Source organism: Medicago truncatula, chromosome 5 (assembly GCF_003473485.1).
Source record: "Medicago truncatula cultivar Jemalong A17 chromosome 5, MtrunA17r5.0-ANR, whole genome shotgun sequence".
Lineage (NCBI taxonomy): Eukaryota > Viridiplantae > Streptophyta > Magnoliopsida > Fabales > Fabaceae > Medicago > Medicago truncatula.
Window position 1 is genome coordinate 37,357,551 of NC_053046.1, and position 16,001 is coordinate 37,373,551.

Below are 16,001 nucleotides of genomic sequence, written 5' to 3' on the forward strand. Positions count from 1 at the left end.
TCTTAGTTTATTCAAAGACAAATTCTATATAGATTTTTAGTTGAACTTACTAAAATACCCTTATGTTATATTTACTTTGGAATACTATGCCCATTTCAATGGCTATTTTAAACTCCACTTCAAAAAAAAAAATTGCTATTTTAAACTCAATCATATTTGGACACCCTAGATTTTCATACACTTATTTAACACCTCATTTTTTTTTTTTTTATCTCTTTTCTTATGAAATAATCAATCTATCGGATCTAACTCATCACTTTCTCTTATCTCTATCCCTCTAAAGATGTACGTACATTTAGGGTGTCTAAGAAATATTTTTTCTATTTTAATTTGGATATTTTTTTTGATCCGTACAAAAAAAATTATAATTTGTTTTTAATCCCTCTAAAAAATTTCAAAAAGTTTAGTCGCTCAAATATTTTCTGTTACGATTTTTGGTCCTTGATTTTAAGTCAACTCACATGTATCGTTCATATTTTTTAACGAATTTTTAGAGATGTTTATAATGTTATAAAAATCTCTCACAAAAATCTATAATATTTTTTTAACAAAATATGAGTTAAATATGAATTCTTATGTTCTAACAATGTAAAAAATTATAATTAATTCACCCATTGTTAAAAAAAAAAATTGCAAGAGAGATTTGCATAATGTACTAAACATGATTGTAAACACAAAATCCAAAATTTCAAAGGATACACATGGGTTAATTTAAAAGCAAGGATTTAAAATCGTTATAGGAAACATTTGAATGAACAATACTTGCTGAAAAAATTAGAGGGATTAAAAACAAAATTTAATATATTTACGGTGACCAAAAATTTATTTAACCCTTTTTAAAATCAATACTTGGATCTTTTGCTTGCACAATCTATAACCTAAGTTCAAGTTCGGATTCTCTCATGGGTATGTTATATATATACTTACAATTTGAAGATTAAATATCCTTAATTCTTTTTTATTTTAACAAAATGTAGGGCGAGAGAATTGTGTTTCAGTTTAAGATAAGGAAAACTTTCGAGCTCAAAGAAAACATAGAAAAAGATTTACATCTGCCTCATTCTAAAGACATTAACGAGGCTTAAACTCAATGTCTCTCGAATTCAATACCTATCTTTTCAATTGAATACGACGTGTAATCTCATTTACTTATAAAGTAGGGCAGACAATAGGAACGAGATATTGTTTATTTGATTAAATTTTGAAAGGTTTGTAAACAAATGCATCTTGACACTCTTTAAGCATTCTAAAATAAGCAATTATTTTTTAAAAAAGTCAAATGTTTTGATTTTCAATATATTAATTACACGATTTTTCATAAATACTTATAAATTATGGTCTTAAGAGTGTCTTGGAGACACTCGTTAATGTTTCTCAATTTTGAAGTATTCAAGGGTAAATTGGGGAAATGAAAAACATGACATTGCTGGCATACTAAGTTTTGAGGTGGAGGAAATAAAGGATTGAAGAGAGGAATCATAATCATAAACTCGTGATAGGGAAAATTACATTGAAAGAAGTGAAGGAGAAGCTAGCAACAAAAAAAATGCATGTATGTATGTGAGTTTGGAATGGGTCCAAACACTCCTCACGGGGGATTTTTTAGGCTCTCCTCCACTCTTTGATCCTTTTCTCGAATTTTTGTCACTTTTTTCCATTCTCTCTCCACACGTGCCATCTTATACTCTCATTCTCATCGTATCAGACACTCAACCTCATTTTCATTTTTCATTCCCACTTAATTGATAGTGAAATCAAATATGTGATATATTCACTTCACTTATTATAATTATTATACTTCTCTTTCGTACTATACATTTTCATTTTCATGTGAATTGTATGTCACTAGCTAGCTAGCACAATTGCTACTTGTATTGTTGTTTTCTTTGTAGGTACTCAGCGGTGGCCCTAATAGTAGGCGGGAGGAGCGGCAACTCAGAACATCATTTTTATAGGGGTATCAAAATTATTATTTTTATGTAGTAGTTAATATTATATAGATATTTTTTTTAAATTATTTTGATTAATTATATTGAAAATATGTTTTAAAAAACTTTGATCATGAATGAATCTTTTGTAATAAAAAATATAAGAAAAAAAGTATTTAATAATTAAAAAAACACAGTTTATTAATTCCCCCGATGCATTAAAAATCTTAGGACCGGCCATGTAGGTACTATACCATGCATTTCCACTAGACAGGTTAAATTACCGTCCATTAGTCCGGAACCGTATTATATCTACATTTTTATATAGTAAAAACATCATAATCTTGTAGATATTAACATATTGATAAACATACTATTTTTGCTAAATTGTTTGTTTAAGAACATATATTGTGAAAATAATAGAATTCTAGCACGTAATTTTTTTAACTAATACATTAGAAAAATTTATTAAAGGTACTAGAAAAGAGATAGATCAACACCACCTCAAAAACGAATTCATGTATTTTTTTTTTATTAGAAAATCATTGTTGGTTACTCATATTTGAAAAAGTTAGAGATGAAAGAATTAGAGAAGATTTTCATTTTTTTCCGTTACTAATATTATTATTTTTTCTAAAAAATTACGATGGTGTATAATAGATTTGTAAAATAAAAAGTGAGTATAAGATGTTATGTTTATGATATTTGCCTTGAATATTGTTCTTGGACACAAATTAATGACCCACTCACGTGTTTAAATCTCAACATTCTTGAGAGTGAGACTACATGGATCTCTTTATGGCCTGAATACATTCTAACACATATAACTCAATTATTCTCATTGCAACATAGACATAGTATCTTTTGAGTTTTCATATTAATTATAGTCTTTATTCAAAATATAAATTCAAGGACTATGTCTACACCTTGTCTCTTATAATAAGGGGGGAAAGGTCATTGCAAAACCAACGTGATTGTATAGGTTTCTGTTTAAAGGGATAATAAATTAAAAGTTCCATGAAACTAGGAGAAATAACTTTTATAAACAAATCTTATCATTATTAATGTGATATATAATCTTGATTTAAGTTAAGTACGTCGAAAATGTCACGAGTTATGTTAAACATAAAATGCAAGGGATGGTTTAAGTTCTGAGAACAGGTTTTAGCTTCATATTATTATTCATAAAAGTGTAGGTTGATGATAAGGAAATGAAAAATAAAAATAAAAACGTCTCAATTATAGATTAATATTTATTGTAGATAAATTAGTTATTTTTTATGTATTATTCAAACTTTGTTAAAGTTTAGTGACTTTCGGTACCACAAGAGTCTCGCGCAAGTGGTTGCAGTGCAGAGTGTATGCGAGTGTTGTAAAATTTAAGGGTATCGAGTTGAATTACTCCTAATAAAAAAACTTACTTTTAGTTATAAAAATAACTAAATGGCTTGATGACTTGATCCTTGCTTCCAAGTTAAATGGTTTAGATCTGTTAAAAAACAAAAGATATTGGTAACTCTCAAACCCTCTATGGTGTTATTGGCTGGGAAAATAATGAAAGGAGTGGTAGCAAAAGGTGTGGAAGCACACTAATAAGTTCCAAATGTCACAATACTTATAGTGATTTGATACTTCCAATTTTACTAGTCAAATTCTTTTCTTTTTGACTTATAAATCTTTGCTAACTCGGAATTCGATTTAGGTAAATAAAGTCTGATCAAATATTATTCCAACTAAAATTCAAACTCGATTTCTTTCAAATGATCCGTTCAAAGCTCAATTACCACTTAATTATGATCACTTATTGTTTTACTATTCAAATTATGCCACCAAACATTACAACATAGTGCTCAATATCTGTCTTTCTTTTTTGCGGTGTCTGAAAAACCCCAGACCTTACATATATTATGCATTGTTCATACCAACTGAATTATTTGATACATCAATAAGATTACCGTTAATTAATCAATCACTCATTGTTTATCTCTATAATTAATTTCCTTATAATTTAGCAGCCTATATGTATATAGGATATACATATAGATATAGGTACATACACATACAAAACAAACACGGATAATATATATATCGATCATATTCATATATCATATCATATAAATTGAAGAGCTGTTGATTCTTGTTGCTTCCGCCTTGAAGTATTGTCACCATTCCACAAGGACAAATAACGTACCCACCTATATTCACATGTGTGCCCATTAATCATCACAACAAAACAATATCCTCCATACACATATACTGCTCCTACCTTTGTCTCTTGCCTTCCATAAAAGCATTTGTTCCTCTGAACTCTCCAAGAGTTTTTTTGATTCCATTTACTAATTTCTTACATCAAGTTTTTAATTTTTGAACCCCAATTTTCCATTCACAACCTCGAACATAATGCTTTCTTGGACACTTCTATATCTTGTCTTACCGTGTATAATTCACATATCTATCTAGATTCCTCTATGTCCTTCATTAATATTCCCGACCATGATTACTACTATTTGATTTGATTATACATATTTCATCATTTAGTTAAAATTAATATACTACACGAACATTTTCTACTTATAGGTTGTAGTCATATTGAGGGTTTCTAACTCAATTCAACTTTACAAAATTGACTTGTAAAATGAAAATTGTCTTTGTTTATAAATCATATGTTTACACCCTTTTTCGTATAATGTGGGGGCCCTTAGCAAATATATTGTCTCTTCTATGAATGATGTGTTGTTAAACCTCTATAGGTTGTTGACATAGAGTGTAATATTGGTGTATTTTATGATCCAATAGTGGTATCATAGCTGATGATTCGATAAAGGATTCGATCGACTCATTGTATCAACAATTTTTGTCGCAATATTGGTTAGGTGGCGGGTTCTGGTGGTCAACGACAGTGCAAGTATTTGTGGTTGAAAAAGCTTCTGCTTGAGGGATAGCAAAATCATATGAATGGACCAACTCACACTTGAGGACGAGATTGTTGTGACAAGTGCAGTGTAAATTAAAAGTCTCGTATTACTTAAAAAAAGTGAACGTTGAGCAACATATAAGTAAGAGGACTCATAAAATAATAGGACCGTATAGAGGTATTAATTATAAATTATTGTATCCACAAAGACTTGTAGTTTCTTAATCATTCATTAATTTTTGTACTTTAAGATTATGTTAGCGAAAATATAAATTTTAAAGAGTTGTGTTGGGATTAGACATTGTTCACTTCTATCCAAAGTATCTTATGTTTCAACTATATCTTCACATGTCATTCATCATCGTACATATGTGTTTCAATTGTATCGATTTATTTGAAGCATTCAACTTTTTGCCTTGGCTCACTTTCAACTTACTTTACGATTTAGCCAAGATTCAGTTTCTTGGTTCCTTTATTTGCTTGGAAATTTCTTAAAAATAGACTCCCACAAAGGATAATTTTGGTTCCGCATGACATTATTAATGCATAAGCTCTTTTACACCTTTTTGTTGTAGTGGTCTAGAAAGTTCTCTAACACTTTATTTTGCATGCATATAAATTTAGAGGTCTTCGTTCAGGTAACAAAGAGTCTTCAATATACTTGGATGGCAACAAACGTCTTTATAGTCACACAATCAACGTCTCACATCTTTAAGCAAATGAAAAATTCAGGTTTTGTGGTGGATTAAATCAAAGATCAAAAGTTTCAGCATAATTTGATCAATGGTTTAATCCACTCTATTGTCTTGGTTTCATTGTCCATCGATAATGTTCGTTATTAGGTTGTAATTCGTTACGTGGTTCCTTGTTTTGTGTATCTTTCCTCTACTTTTTTTTTTTTTTTTTTCTATTCTAAGTATTCTCTCGGTTTTAAAATGAGTGTCGTTTTAGCCAAAAAATTATTTTAAAATGAATGTCATTTTCAGTTTCCAATGCAGTAATAACTTTTTCTTTTCAATTATACCCTTCAATTAATACTATATACATTACTTCCAAAATATTATTTTTTCTTTAATAAAAAACAAATCAATAGTTGATTAGGATAATTTGGTAAAATAACATTTACCTTTCTTTTAATTAATGCATTTTTTAATATGTGTAAAAAACTTAAACGGCATTTATTTTGAAACATATGGAGTACTTATTATCCTAAAATAATTTTTTAATATATTTGCTTCTCATTTAGCTTGTTAAAAAAATAAAATCAAACCAAGACCTTGTACAATGGTTGCCAAAAAATATATTTGCTATAAAAAGATTTATATAAAAGGATTTTTTAAAAAATAAATAAATAAACTTTAGTCGTTTATCCAAACTTTTTTTTTCTTGCTCCACCTTTGCTTGCTGAGTGGGAGTGTCTTAGTCACAAAATGCACCCACTTATTCATTGGGTTTATTATGACACAAATGAGGTATCTATGATCAAGGAAAAATACTTGATTTGTCACGACTATTTAAACAATCTATTTAGGCACAAACGTATTTGAGAAAAGAAAAAAAAATTAAATGATATGTGTTTCTCAAATTATTAATTTATATATATTTTTATGTGTTTGTCTAAATAATTGCCTAAATACTTGTGGTCATATAAGACTTTCTCCTATAATCATTTTTATCCTTGCATTCTTATATATATATATATATATATATATATATATATATATATATATATATATATATATATATATATATATATATATATATATATATATAGAGGGTGGGATCGAAGCATCATTTCAATCAAAATCATGGGCTTATTCTCCTAAGCTTATCAAAGGAAAAAATCAATCAAAATCACATAACAAATTATTGAATAAGTCTATAATTGTTGTCAATCAAAATCACACAAATGTTGAATAAGTCTATAATTGTCTATAATTTTTTTCTAGATTACCTTAGGAAAATTGTTGGAAATTTACTCATCAAACAATAAAAATTATCCACAAGTAAAGTAAAAATTAGTTTGTGGTTACCACTTACAACTTTACTAATGTAACTAATTTTGATTAATTATGGTAAATCACATCTAATTCTTCGAAGCAAGCGTAGGCATGAACTAAGTCCATTGTTTGATCCGTAAAAAAAAGGTTCGTTTAAAAAAAGTTACTGTTAGCGACGATAATTTATCTTCAATTCCTTTGGACTATATTTGTCTTCAACAGATATTTAAAATCATGCAAATGACATACTCGTAGGTCTTAGCTACATTGAGGGCAAGCATTGGCTTAACTACTTTATATAATATATATATATGTCATCATTAAAAACTACTGTATCTGTTACCCCAAAAAATAAAAAAACTACTGTAAATAATATCAGATCAAAACCATTGTACATATATATAATTTTACATATTAGTTCTTATTCCATCAACTAAGTCCATTTTAAATCTCATTGACTCAAATTATTCATTGCTTATAAAAAAATAAATAAAGAACAAAAACCCTAGTTTTCCCTTGTGTTACCCTTGATATTCCTTCACATGTCTCGTTATTATTAGTGGAGCTAAGTCCCTTGAGACTGAGTGAGAAGTAGTAACCTTGTAGGAATAGTTAGTTGCAATAAAGTTGGAGGTTGTGAATATTCTATTTTGGATTTGATTGTTTTTACTTGCGCAAGTTCCACGATCGATGAATATGATATGTACGGTGGAATGATGCATCATCATGCATGTGTATATAATAGTATGCAGAATGATTATACCACATCACACAGCATAATTGCAGAGATTATTTAAAGTAAGTGAAGCTGTTAATGAATTAATAAATTATTATACATGATTAGTATAGTATAAGTGATGTGATGAAATTGAGTGATATCAATATTATATATGTTGCTGACCTGTACGCGTTTTGGTGTCCATTTGTATAATATCATGTGACCAAATGATGCCATAATAAAACCAAAAACAGAAACAATTTTAGGGTCCAATTATTCAGAAAATTGTATTGCTCAATTCAGAAAAGTTTCTCGTGACATTTCAAATTATTTATTAATATAAAAATTGAATTTGAATTGTTTGTCTGTATATATGAAAATGAAAACACATTTTACAGACCCCTTTCAATTTTATTATATATCCGAAGGATAAAATGAAATATCGTCCATTATGCCTGCCAGTATTTATCCATTTTTATTAATCACATGTGTATGTTCTTTCGTATGATTTTATCTGTTACCTATTTACTTTCTTTTCTTGTCGCAAAATACATATTGTGTTTCCAATATCTTATGTTAATATATTTAGGGTTTTTGTCATTTGCGAGAGAGCAAAACTCACGTGAGTTTGCACTTAGGAAAGTACATTCACATGCTAATGTGTGCAATGGAAACAAAACTTATTAAAACTATAAAGTTGGGTGACAAGGGCTTCTTGTTCTTGTGGACAGGTAGAAAGAGAAACATGTTGCATTTGCCAGTACAACACAAGAATGAGAATCTATATATAAATATAAACAACCAAGCCAAGAATATATGAATGTATGCTGTAAAAACACGAGTTCTTGGGAAAAATACAAAGGTTATCCTTTATTTTGGACTACCTAAGATCTAATTCGTGAAGGATCCACAGTCCAACAATACAACACCATGAATCATCCCTCATGATCCATTAATTAATGACCCTATAATGATAATTAGACGATGATATGTGAATTAACACCATGCTCTCTAGGTCTCATAAAATTCTCACTAACTTAAGCGTTGGAGCCCCCAAATTAGGGTTGGCTTAAGGGCAAGGCCTAAAACGAAAATGATAAAATATTTTTCATTAGTTTTACATGCAAAAATGTCTTATAGTCGAATAAGAAAAACCCCATATATTCAAAATTGTTTTAGAGTTCGGTTACTTTTAAAAGTTATTGGGTCGGCCTTGCCCTGAATGACCTCTTAAAATCCAACATTATTTATGCGTCATTTATATAAAAGTTTTTAACCCTTGGTAAAGGTACATTCTTAAGTTTGGTTAGATATCCGACTCTCGTAAACTCTCACTAATTTGAACGTTGAAGTTCTTACATGTAAATTCTCTGGAGAATAACGATGTCCGCATTCAACCAACCTTCTTCGATCGTCATATTCAGGTTAAATCTTGATCATTTGGAATACTCAAATTATATACTATTCTTTTAGATTTGAACCATGGATTTTTTCTTCGATATATAAATGCAAGATACACACTTTCTTAAGAATTATCTCTCACTCTTTACTCTCATACCGAATTGATCGTCAAAGTGCTGCATGTCAACGAATGTTGTACCACAAAGGTCATCATTACTCCATATCAAGGCCTATTTATTTAAGAATTAAAGATTAACCGATTGTGATGATTTGCTGAAAAATAGAAACCAGTTTAACATAGACTTCCGTTAATTTAAATAAATTAAAGCAACACATACTACTTGCACCCAAAAAACAATAACACATGCCATTATATTAAGTTACATGATAAGTTATCGTGAGCTTAGCTCGGTTGATAGGGATAATGTATATATGCAAGATTCGGAGATCAAACCCCGACCACCACAAAAGTTATGGGATAATTCAACCGAGATTAATAGTAAAATTATTATAATTAGACATATTTATTATCTATTTATCTTACTTTAACTTCATCACCAATGTCTCTTACACACACCTTTCCCTTCCTAAAAGTTTTAGTTATTCCATAAAAACAGAGGTATCCATGTGAGCTAAAAGGCAGAGTAAATCAGGATCAAAACAACTTATAGTAGATTGGATCAAAATGACACAAGTCACTTGACCTGTATATTAAAGTGTGTTTGAGCCGCATTGAGCTTGATACACATATCATCAACAACAATAACAATCAAACTTTAATCCATTAAGTAAAATCGGCTACATAAATTAAATAATATATGTTTTATAATAAAAATATGTTTTTCTCTAACTCATTATTATTCTTAATAGTTTTTCTAGATCTTTTCCACCTCATAAAAATAAATTTGAAGCATATGTATTATAAATTTCCAACTTACCATTATAGTAATTAAAAAATAAACAGTTTTACTGTTTTTAGAAAAAGCTAACAAATTGCATTCAAATATAGAAGATGTTCTTGTACGACACTATACAATCCGTTTTTAATACCATAATAACTACTACACTATCTAATTATTATTATTATAAGAAAAAAATTTCATTTTAGATTTATTCAACTAATGATGTACATGGACTTTATTATAAACTACATATATCATTTAATGAATAAATATAAAATGTTGACTTTTACTTTTAATAGTGAACGTAGGCTCTTTCGAAATTGTCGCCTTTGCAGCCAAATTGCTTCCCAAAGAATAGACAAACACATTAATTTACCACCCAAGAAAAATCATTTTCGTAGATAAAGGTAACTGTTTTTGGCACAAACAATGATAGGTAGACACTCTTAATGTGTACTTCTCTTTGTACCACTTTGAAAAATTTTAGTTAACCAAATATATGGTAGGTGTGACCACATTTTTTAGTTGCGTGACCATATTTTTCAGCTTCTAAATAGTGGTCACGCAACTGAAAGAATGTGGTCACACATACCATATATTTGATCAGCTGAAATTTTTGAGAGTGGTGTAAAAGATGTATACATTAAAGATGTCTAGCAATCTTTATTCTTTTGGTACCACAATGATTTTTTAGCTGATGTAGGCCAAAATTGCAGTGACTCTTTTCATGGATAAGGATTCTTAGGAGTATGTTTTGAGTGGGGGAGAGAGAGAAGGTGCATAAGTTGAATTTTCGAATGTACCATACAAATTGTAGAATCTGACCATTTTATGTAAAATTTACAATTTATTTTTTAAAATATTTAAATTATTGAACAGTAAAATGGAATAATTTTTTTTTTTTAGAAAGAAAAAATGGAATATATATTAACAACTGCAACCGCATCTTCAACACAAGATGTACATAACTGAATAGTACTAAAAAAAGTATGTTCAATTATCACTTATCGGACCACAATCAATCCACAAATAAATTATTGGTCAAAACCTATTACATTCACAAGTCCAATATTGGATTTAATTTTAGAAACGTTGCTAAATAGAAAAATCTGAGAATATAAAGCGATTAGGATAAGTTTATTGGTGAAAGATTTTAATAATAAAGATGAGATCGGCCATCGTGAGCTTAACTCAATTGCTAGGAATAATGCATAATATATGTAAGATATGAGGTTCAAACTCTGACCACCACAAAAAAAAACATGAGATCGTAGGTTCAAACTTCTTTTTTTTATTTTGAAGGGATAGTAGGTTCAAACCTTATCGTTTTGTTGTTAAAAAAAGTGAAAATATAGTTTTTCAAATTACAAACTACCATTGGAATAGAAATTTTGTTCTTCTCCCAACACGTTTTGCTTATTCTTAATCAAACTTTCAAAAATGACACTGCGTGAGCTAACTCATGCAAGTGTTAATTCTGCGTGACTTAACTTACGCAGCGTGAGTTAACTCAAGCGGAGTGTTTTGTCATGTTTAACATCTGCATAAGTTAAATCACGCAGGGTATTTTCATGTGTGAGTAAACTCAAGTGGGTGTTATACCTAGTGTAAGTTAACTCAAGCAGCTTGAGTTAACTCACGCAGGGGTATTTTCGAAAGTTTAGTTGGTAGCGAGTAATTTTTGTTTGGAGAATAGCATAATTATTGGAATAGTGTGTTGGACTTTCAACCCAAACAAAATGATCATAGGTCCAATAAGCCATTCTTATTCCCACCATACAAACTCTTTGCTTTTTCTTCTTCCTGGAAATAACAATGCAAGTTTGAAAAACGTTACACAACTAAAAGGTGGACCCCTTTGGACACTTTTTTTTAATACCTTAATCTTTCAAACTATCTTGATTCTTAAAAATTACGGTTAGGTTGATACTATGAATTACTAAGTTATGTTGGAAATAAGTTTCGTTGGTTAGTCCTCTAATAACTTTCCTTAGTCGATTTTATACTCTTCATATTTCAATTATATATTTACCTATAACTTTCAATTGCAGAAAACCTCTATTTTTCTATAATAGATATGGGTCTGATGCAATCTTATAAATGCAATATGACAAGTGATATTAAATTTTCACCATGAACAATTCAACAAGATCAAACACATAAAATAAGTACAATATAATATATTTACCTATCATTTTCAATTGCAGAAAATCTCTATTTTTCTGTAATAGATAGGGGTCTGATGCAATCTCATAAACGCATTGTGAAAGTTAAATTTTCACCATAAACAATTCATCAAGATCAAACACATAAAATAAGTATCATGTAATATAGTAAAATAATGGAAACCAAAGTTTAAAATTGTCAAACATTATTATAGCATCTTCGTTATCTGAAACACTACAAAGCTGTATGAAAACATTATAGAACCAGAAACTGCAATCACTCCCCCAATGACATCTCATAAGATAATTATTCTTATAACAAAAATGAACTGATCCCTACGGGACTAAAATCAACATTGAAAACAAAAAAGCACAAATCAATTGCTACTGAAAAACAAAATCAAATCCTACACTGCGGTAAGATGTATCCTAAGATGTTGTAACTCCCACCCAGCAGTCAGCTTATACATGCCTTCCAAGTTGCCATTCTCAATGTTTCTCCTACTTCTGCAAAAACCACATCCAATCCAACACTTAATTTCTCTTCAAATTTCAAATTAAACCAATCATAACAACTAATTCAAAACAAAAAAAAAAAATATACATGCACGTACATACCTTGCCATTCTCAGGAGCATCAGAAACCTTATAGGAATCAGCATTAACCCCAGGCAACCACGCACCAGGGAAAAGGGTCTGCACAAATAATAAAATCAGCATTATAAGCAGAATATAAAATTAGGATTAGTACCAATTAATTAATCATTCAATTGAATCAACTTACATTCATTTGCTTCTGAACATTTTTAGGTCTCCTTTTGGGCCTTCTAGGAGGCTTTTGACCTGTCATTTTGATGAAATCTTCCTCAATCTCCTTCTTTGTCAACGACAAAGAAAACTTCATCGCCTTCTTCTCAGTAGAACCACCACCTTTTAACGGTGATGATATGTTGGGTTTTTTCTCATCAATCTTCAACCCCTTTCCGGTCTCTCCAGCAACACCTCTCCTTGTCCTAAAATTCCATGTTTTCTCTCTTGCGGCAGCCATTGACGACCCTTCACCACCACTACCAACACCATTCTCTTTCTCCTTCTTTAGAATGGCATCTTTCATCCTTCTACCTTCGGCCTTCAGATCAAGTGTCAACCTCTCCCGCATAGCATTGACCCCTTCATCATCACCGTAATCAATCCTTAGCATGCTCATCCTCTCCATTGCACTCTCTGGTGATGACACCATCTCCCTCTGTGATGATCCGTCGCCATTGTCAGGGACCTTTTGACACCTGAGTTGACGCTGAGAACCCCACTTCAAAGAAGAAGGTAAACGGAAGTTGTGAAGAGGAACCTTCACTCTTGCACCTTCACCTTCACTGGCACCAGAACCATTACCCATAACAACTTCATTCTCCTTTTCTTTAGCAGAAAATACCATTTTCTAGGTGAAATTCAGACGAATGAGAAAAAAATCTGTCGCTTGAAAACTAGTCGAGAAAATGTTATGTATTTTTTGGTTTCGTATACATTTATTATAGACGATGGTGGTTCTAACGTTCGACTTAGGTTTATGCTCTATTTGCTAAGATGCGCTTTGGGTGGTTTTTATTTTTTATTTTTTATTTCCAAATCCTCGTTTTTTCCTTTTTAATTTACTTTCCCTTTTTTTTAGCGGGTGATTTATCATTTTTTTTAATGATGCAATCACAACCTTTGGTTTTAAAACTTGTATTGCTATGTAAACAATGGAAAAAATGTGAAAATTAAACTAATAATTTTAATTTTTTATGGAATTATATAATAATTTTTAATTTCATTTTACATACTTATCTCTTTGCAATTAATAGTCAAAAGTAGTTTTGACTAAACAATAATTAATATTATTTTGAATTTTATAAATAAAAAATAACAAAAAACTTATATCATTTTTTCAAAAATATATTGAGTAATATTAAATAAATTAAATATGTTTAATTCATTGAGGGGATAGTAGCTCACCAGTTTCTATACATATTAATTTTTGTGCACGTACATGCATTCAATTAGAATAGCACTAAACCCACCTGAGTTAGTCAGGTGGTGTTGCTTTGAGATATTGGAGTATGTTTTTCTTAAGCTCTCATGTTTGATACTCCTTGATATTAATTTCGGTGGACTAGTTCATACGGAGTTTTGCAAGTTTTAACTATAAGTGGACACATCCGCAAACGATAAAATTAAAATTCTTAGATTAGTCAATGTTTGGGTCGGATATGGGATTTAAAAAAATTAATAATTAAATAGCACTATATATTAATATTGAATATTTTTTTATGTGAAAAGCTATTTAGATAGACAAAATAAACCGTTAGATAGAAAAATATGATTTTTTTTGCCAGTTGTATGTACATGCATATGGCGTTTTTATGATATATTAGATAAACTTTTAGAATTATTTAGATCTAATCTTCTAGATATGTATATATATATCTCAATACAATTTAAGGGTTTTAGATAGACAAAATTAACAACGAAATAGAAAACTATGGTAGTCTGTTTTGCCAGCTGTATGTGCACGCATATGCTATTTTTATGATATCTTACCTCAAATTTTAAATTTATTTACATCTAATCTTCTAAGTATATAGACAAAATTAACACTGAGAAAGAAACATATGGTTGTCTATTTTGTAAGTTGTATGTACACACATATGACATTTTATAAGATCAATACATTGCATAATTAAAATTATAAAATTCAAAGATGGCATCCTAAAAGTGAAAAGTTGTTTCTTTCACAGCACCAATAGACTTGACCTGTTTCTATAAGTCTAAAGTTGTTTCTTTGTTCGTTAAGTTTTTTAACATTGAATGTAGACACTTATTTGACCTATAGTTCAAATTGTATTTCACTATGTTTTATAGATTAATTATTTTTACCACATCCTATAACACTTGGTATCAAAACGTGCAGTAGTAATACTTTTTGAGTTGTAAAAATGTGAAATTATTATTTTTCATGTAAAAATATTTATCATTATATAGATAAGAGATATGAGAGATTTACAATTTTGGTCCCCTTACTATGATAAATCCGCAATTTCGCTCTCCTCATTTTTAATTTAGCAATTTTTGTACTCTAATTTGAATTATACAATTTTGTTCCTTATGTCAAATTTTCATCAAATTTTTAACAGAAACAATGATGTTATAGTCAGACACTAATGTGACATTTATTACGTGGAACTTATGTAACAAAAGAGTGATGATGCTTAATATATTGTCAGTCATCCTAATGTTGTATTTTTTGCGTAGAACTTATACTATTACTGAATCCTAAAACTGAAAAAGACTATTTTCCAACACACCAAGCATTTCGAGCTTTCCAATTTCACCGCAAACTAGTTAATTAAATACTAGAATTTATACTATTACTGAATATTTTGGTCCAAGAATCAATCTTCTACTATGAATAGAAATTAACATCTTTTGGTTTGCCAAATTTGAGAAAAATGTACACAATCCCTTAAACAATGAATCATACTTTTCTCAGAATATAAACATCTAGAACAAATATTGAAAATGAGTTATGTTTTTAAGGAGGGCCATAGAAAGATTATGGATGAAGTGAAGACATATGCACGAAAGTTTTTATGTTTTTCGATGCCTTAATCTTTCAAATCCACAACAATTGCTTATATACATGCATGTCTAAATTACTCGTAAAATGCGACTTGTAGCCCGATTTAGCTGATCAGGATCCATCATATTCCCCATCCAAAGAAAAAAAATTGAAATGTATTGATGAAGATTGAAGTGGGATCTAGAATTTTTTCCAGCCACGACCGTAGAGATGAAAGTGTGGAGACCATGAAAATGTCATTCATTATTAATATGTTTGTCTTTAATTCTCCTTGAAGTGTCATGTATAACAACAAAATTAACATCGTGACGTAAATGGTGTGTTTGATTTACTAAAAAAATAAAGGACAAGATA

The 16,001-nt window shown here is 29.7% G+C and overlaps 1 protein-coding gene across 1 annotated transcript; it reads right to left on the bottom strand.

Annotated features, from left to right (window-relative positions):
• Nucleotides 1-11,606: 11,606 nt before the first annotated feature.
• On the bottom strand, nucleotides 11,607-13,463 carry LOC11434545 (uncharacterized). Its single transcript, XM_024784991.1, has 3 exons — nucleotides 12,813-13,463; nucleotides 12,647-12,724; nucleotides 11,607-11,666 (listed from the first exon to the last, which is right to left on the bottom strand). The coding sequence occupies exons 1-3, from the start codon at nucleotides 13,461-13,463 to the stop codon at nucleotides 11,607-11,609; spliced, it is 789 nt and encodes a 262-aa protein (XP_024640759.1).
• Nucleotides 13,464-16,001: the final 2,538 nt, after the last annotated feature.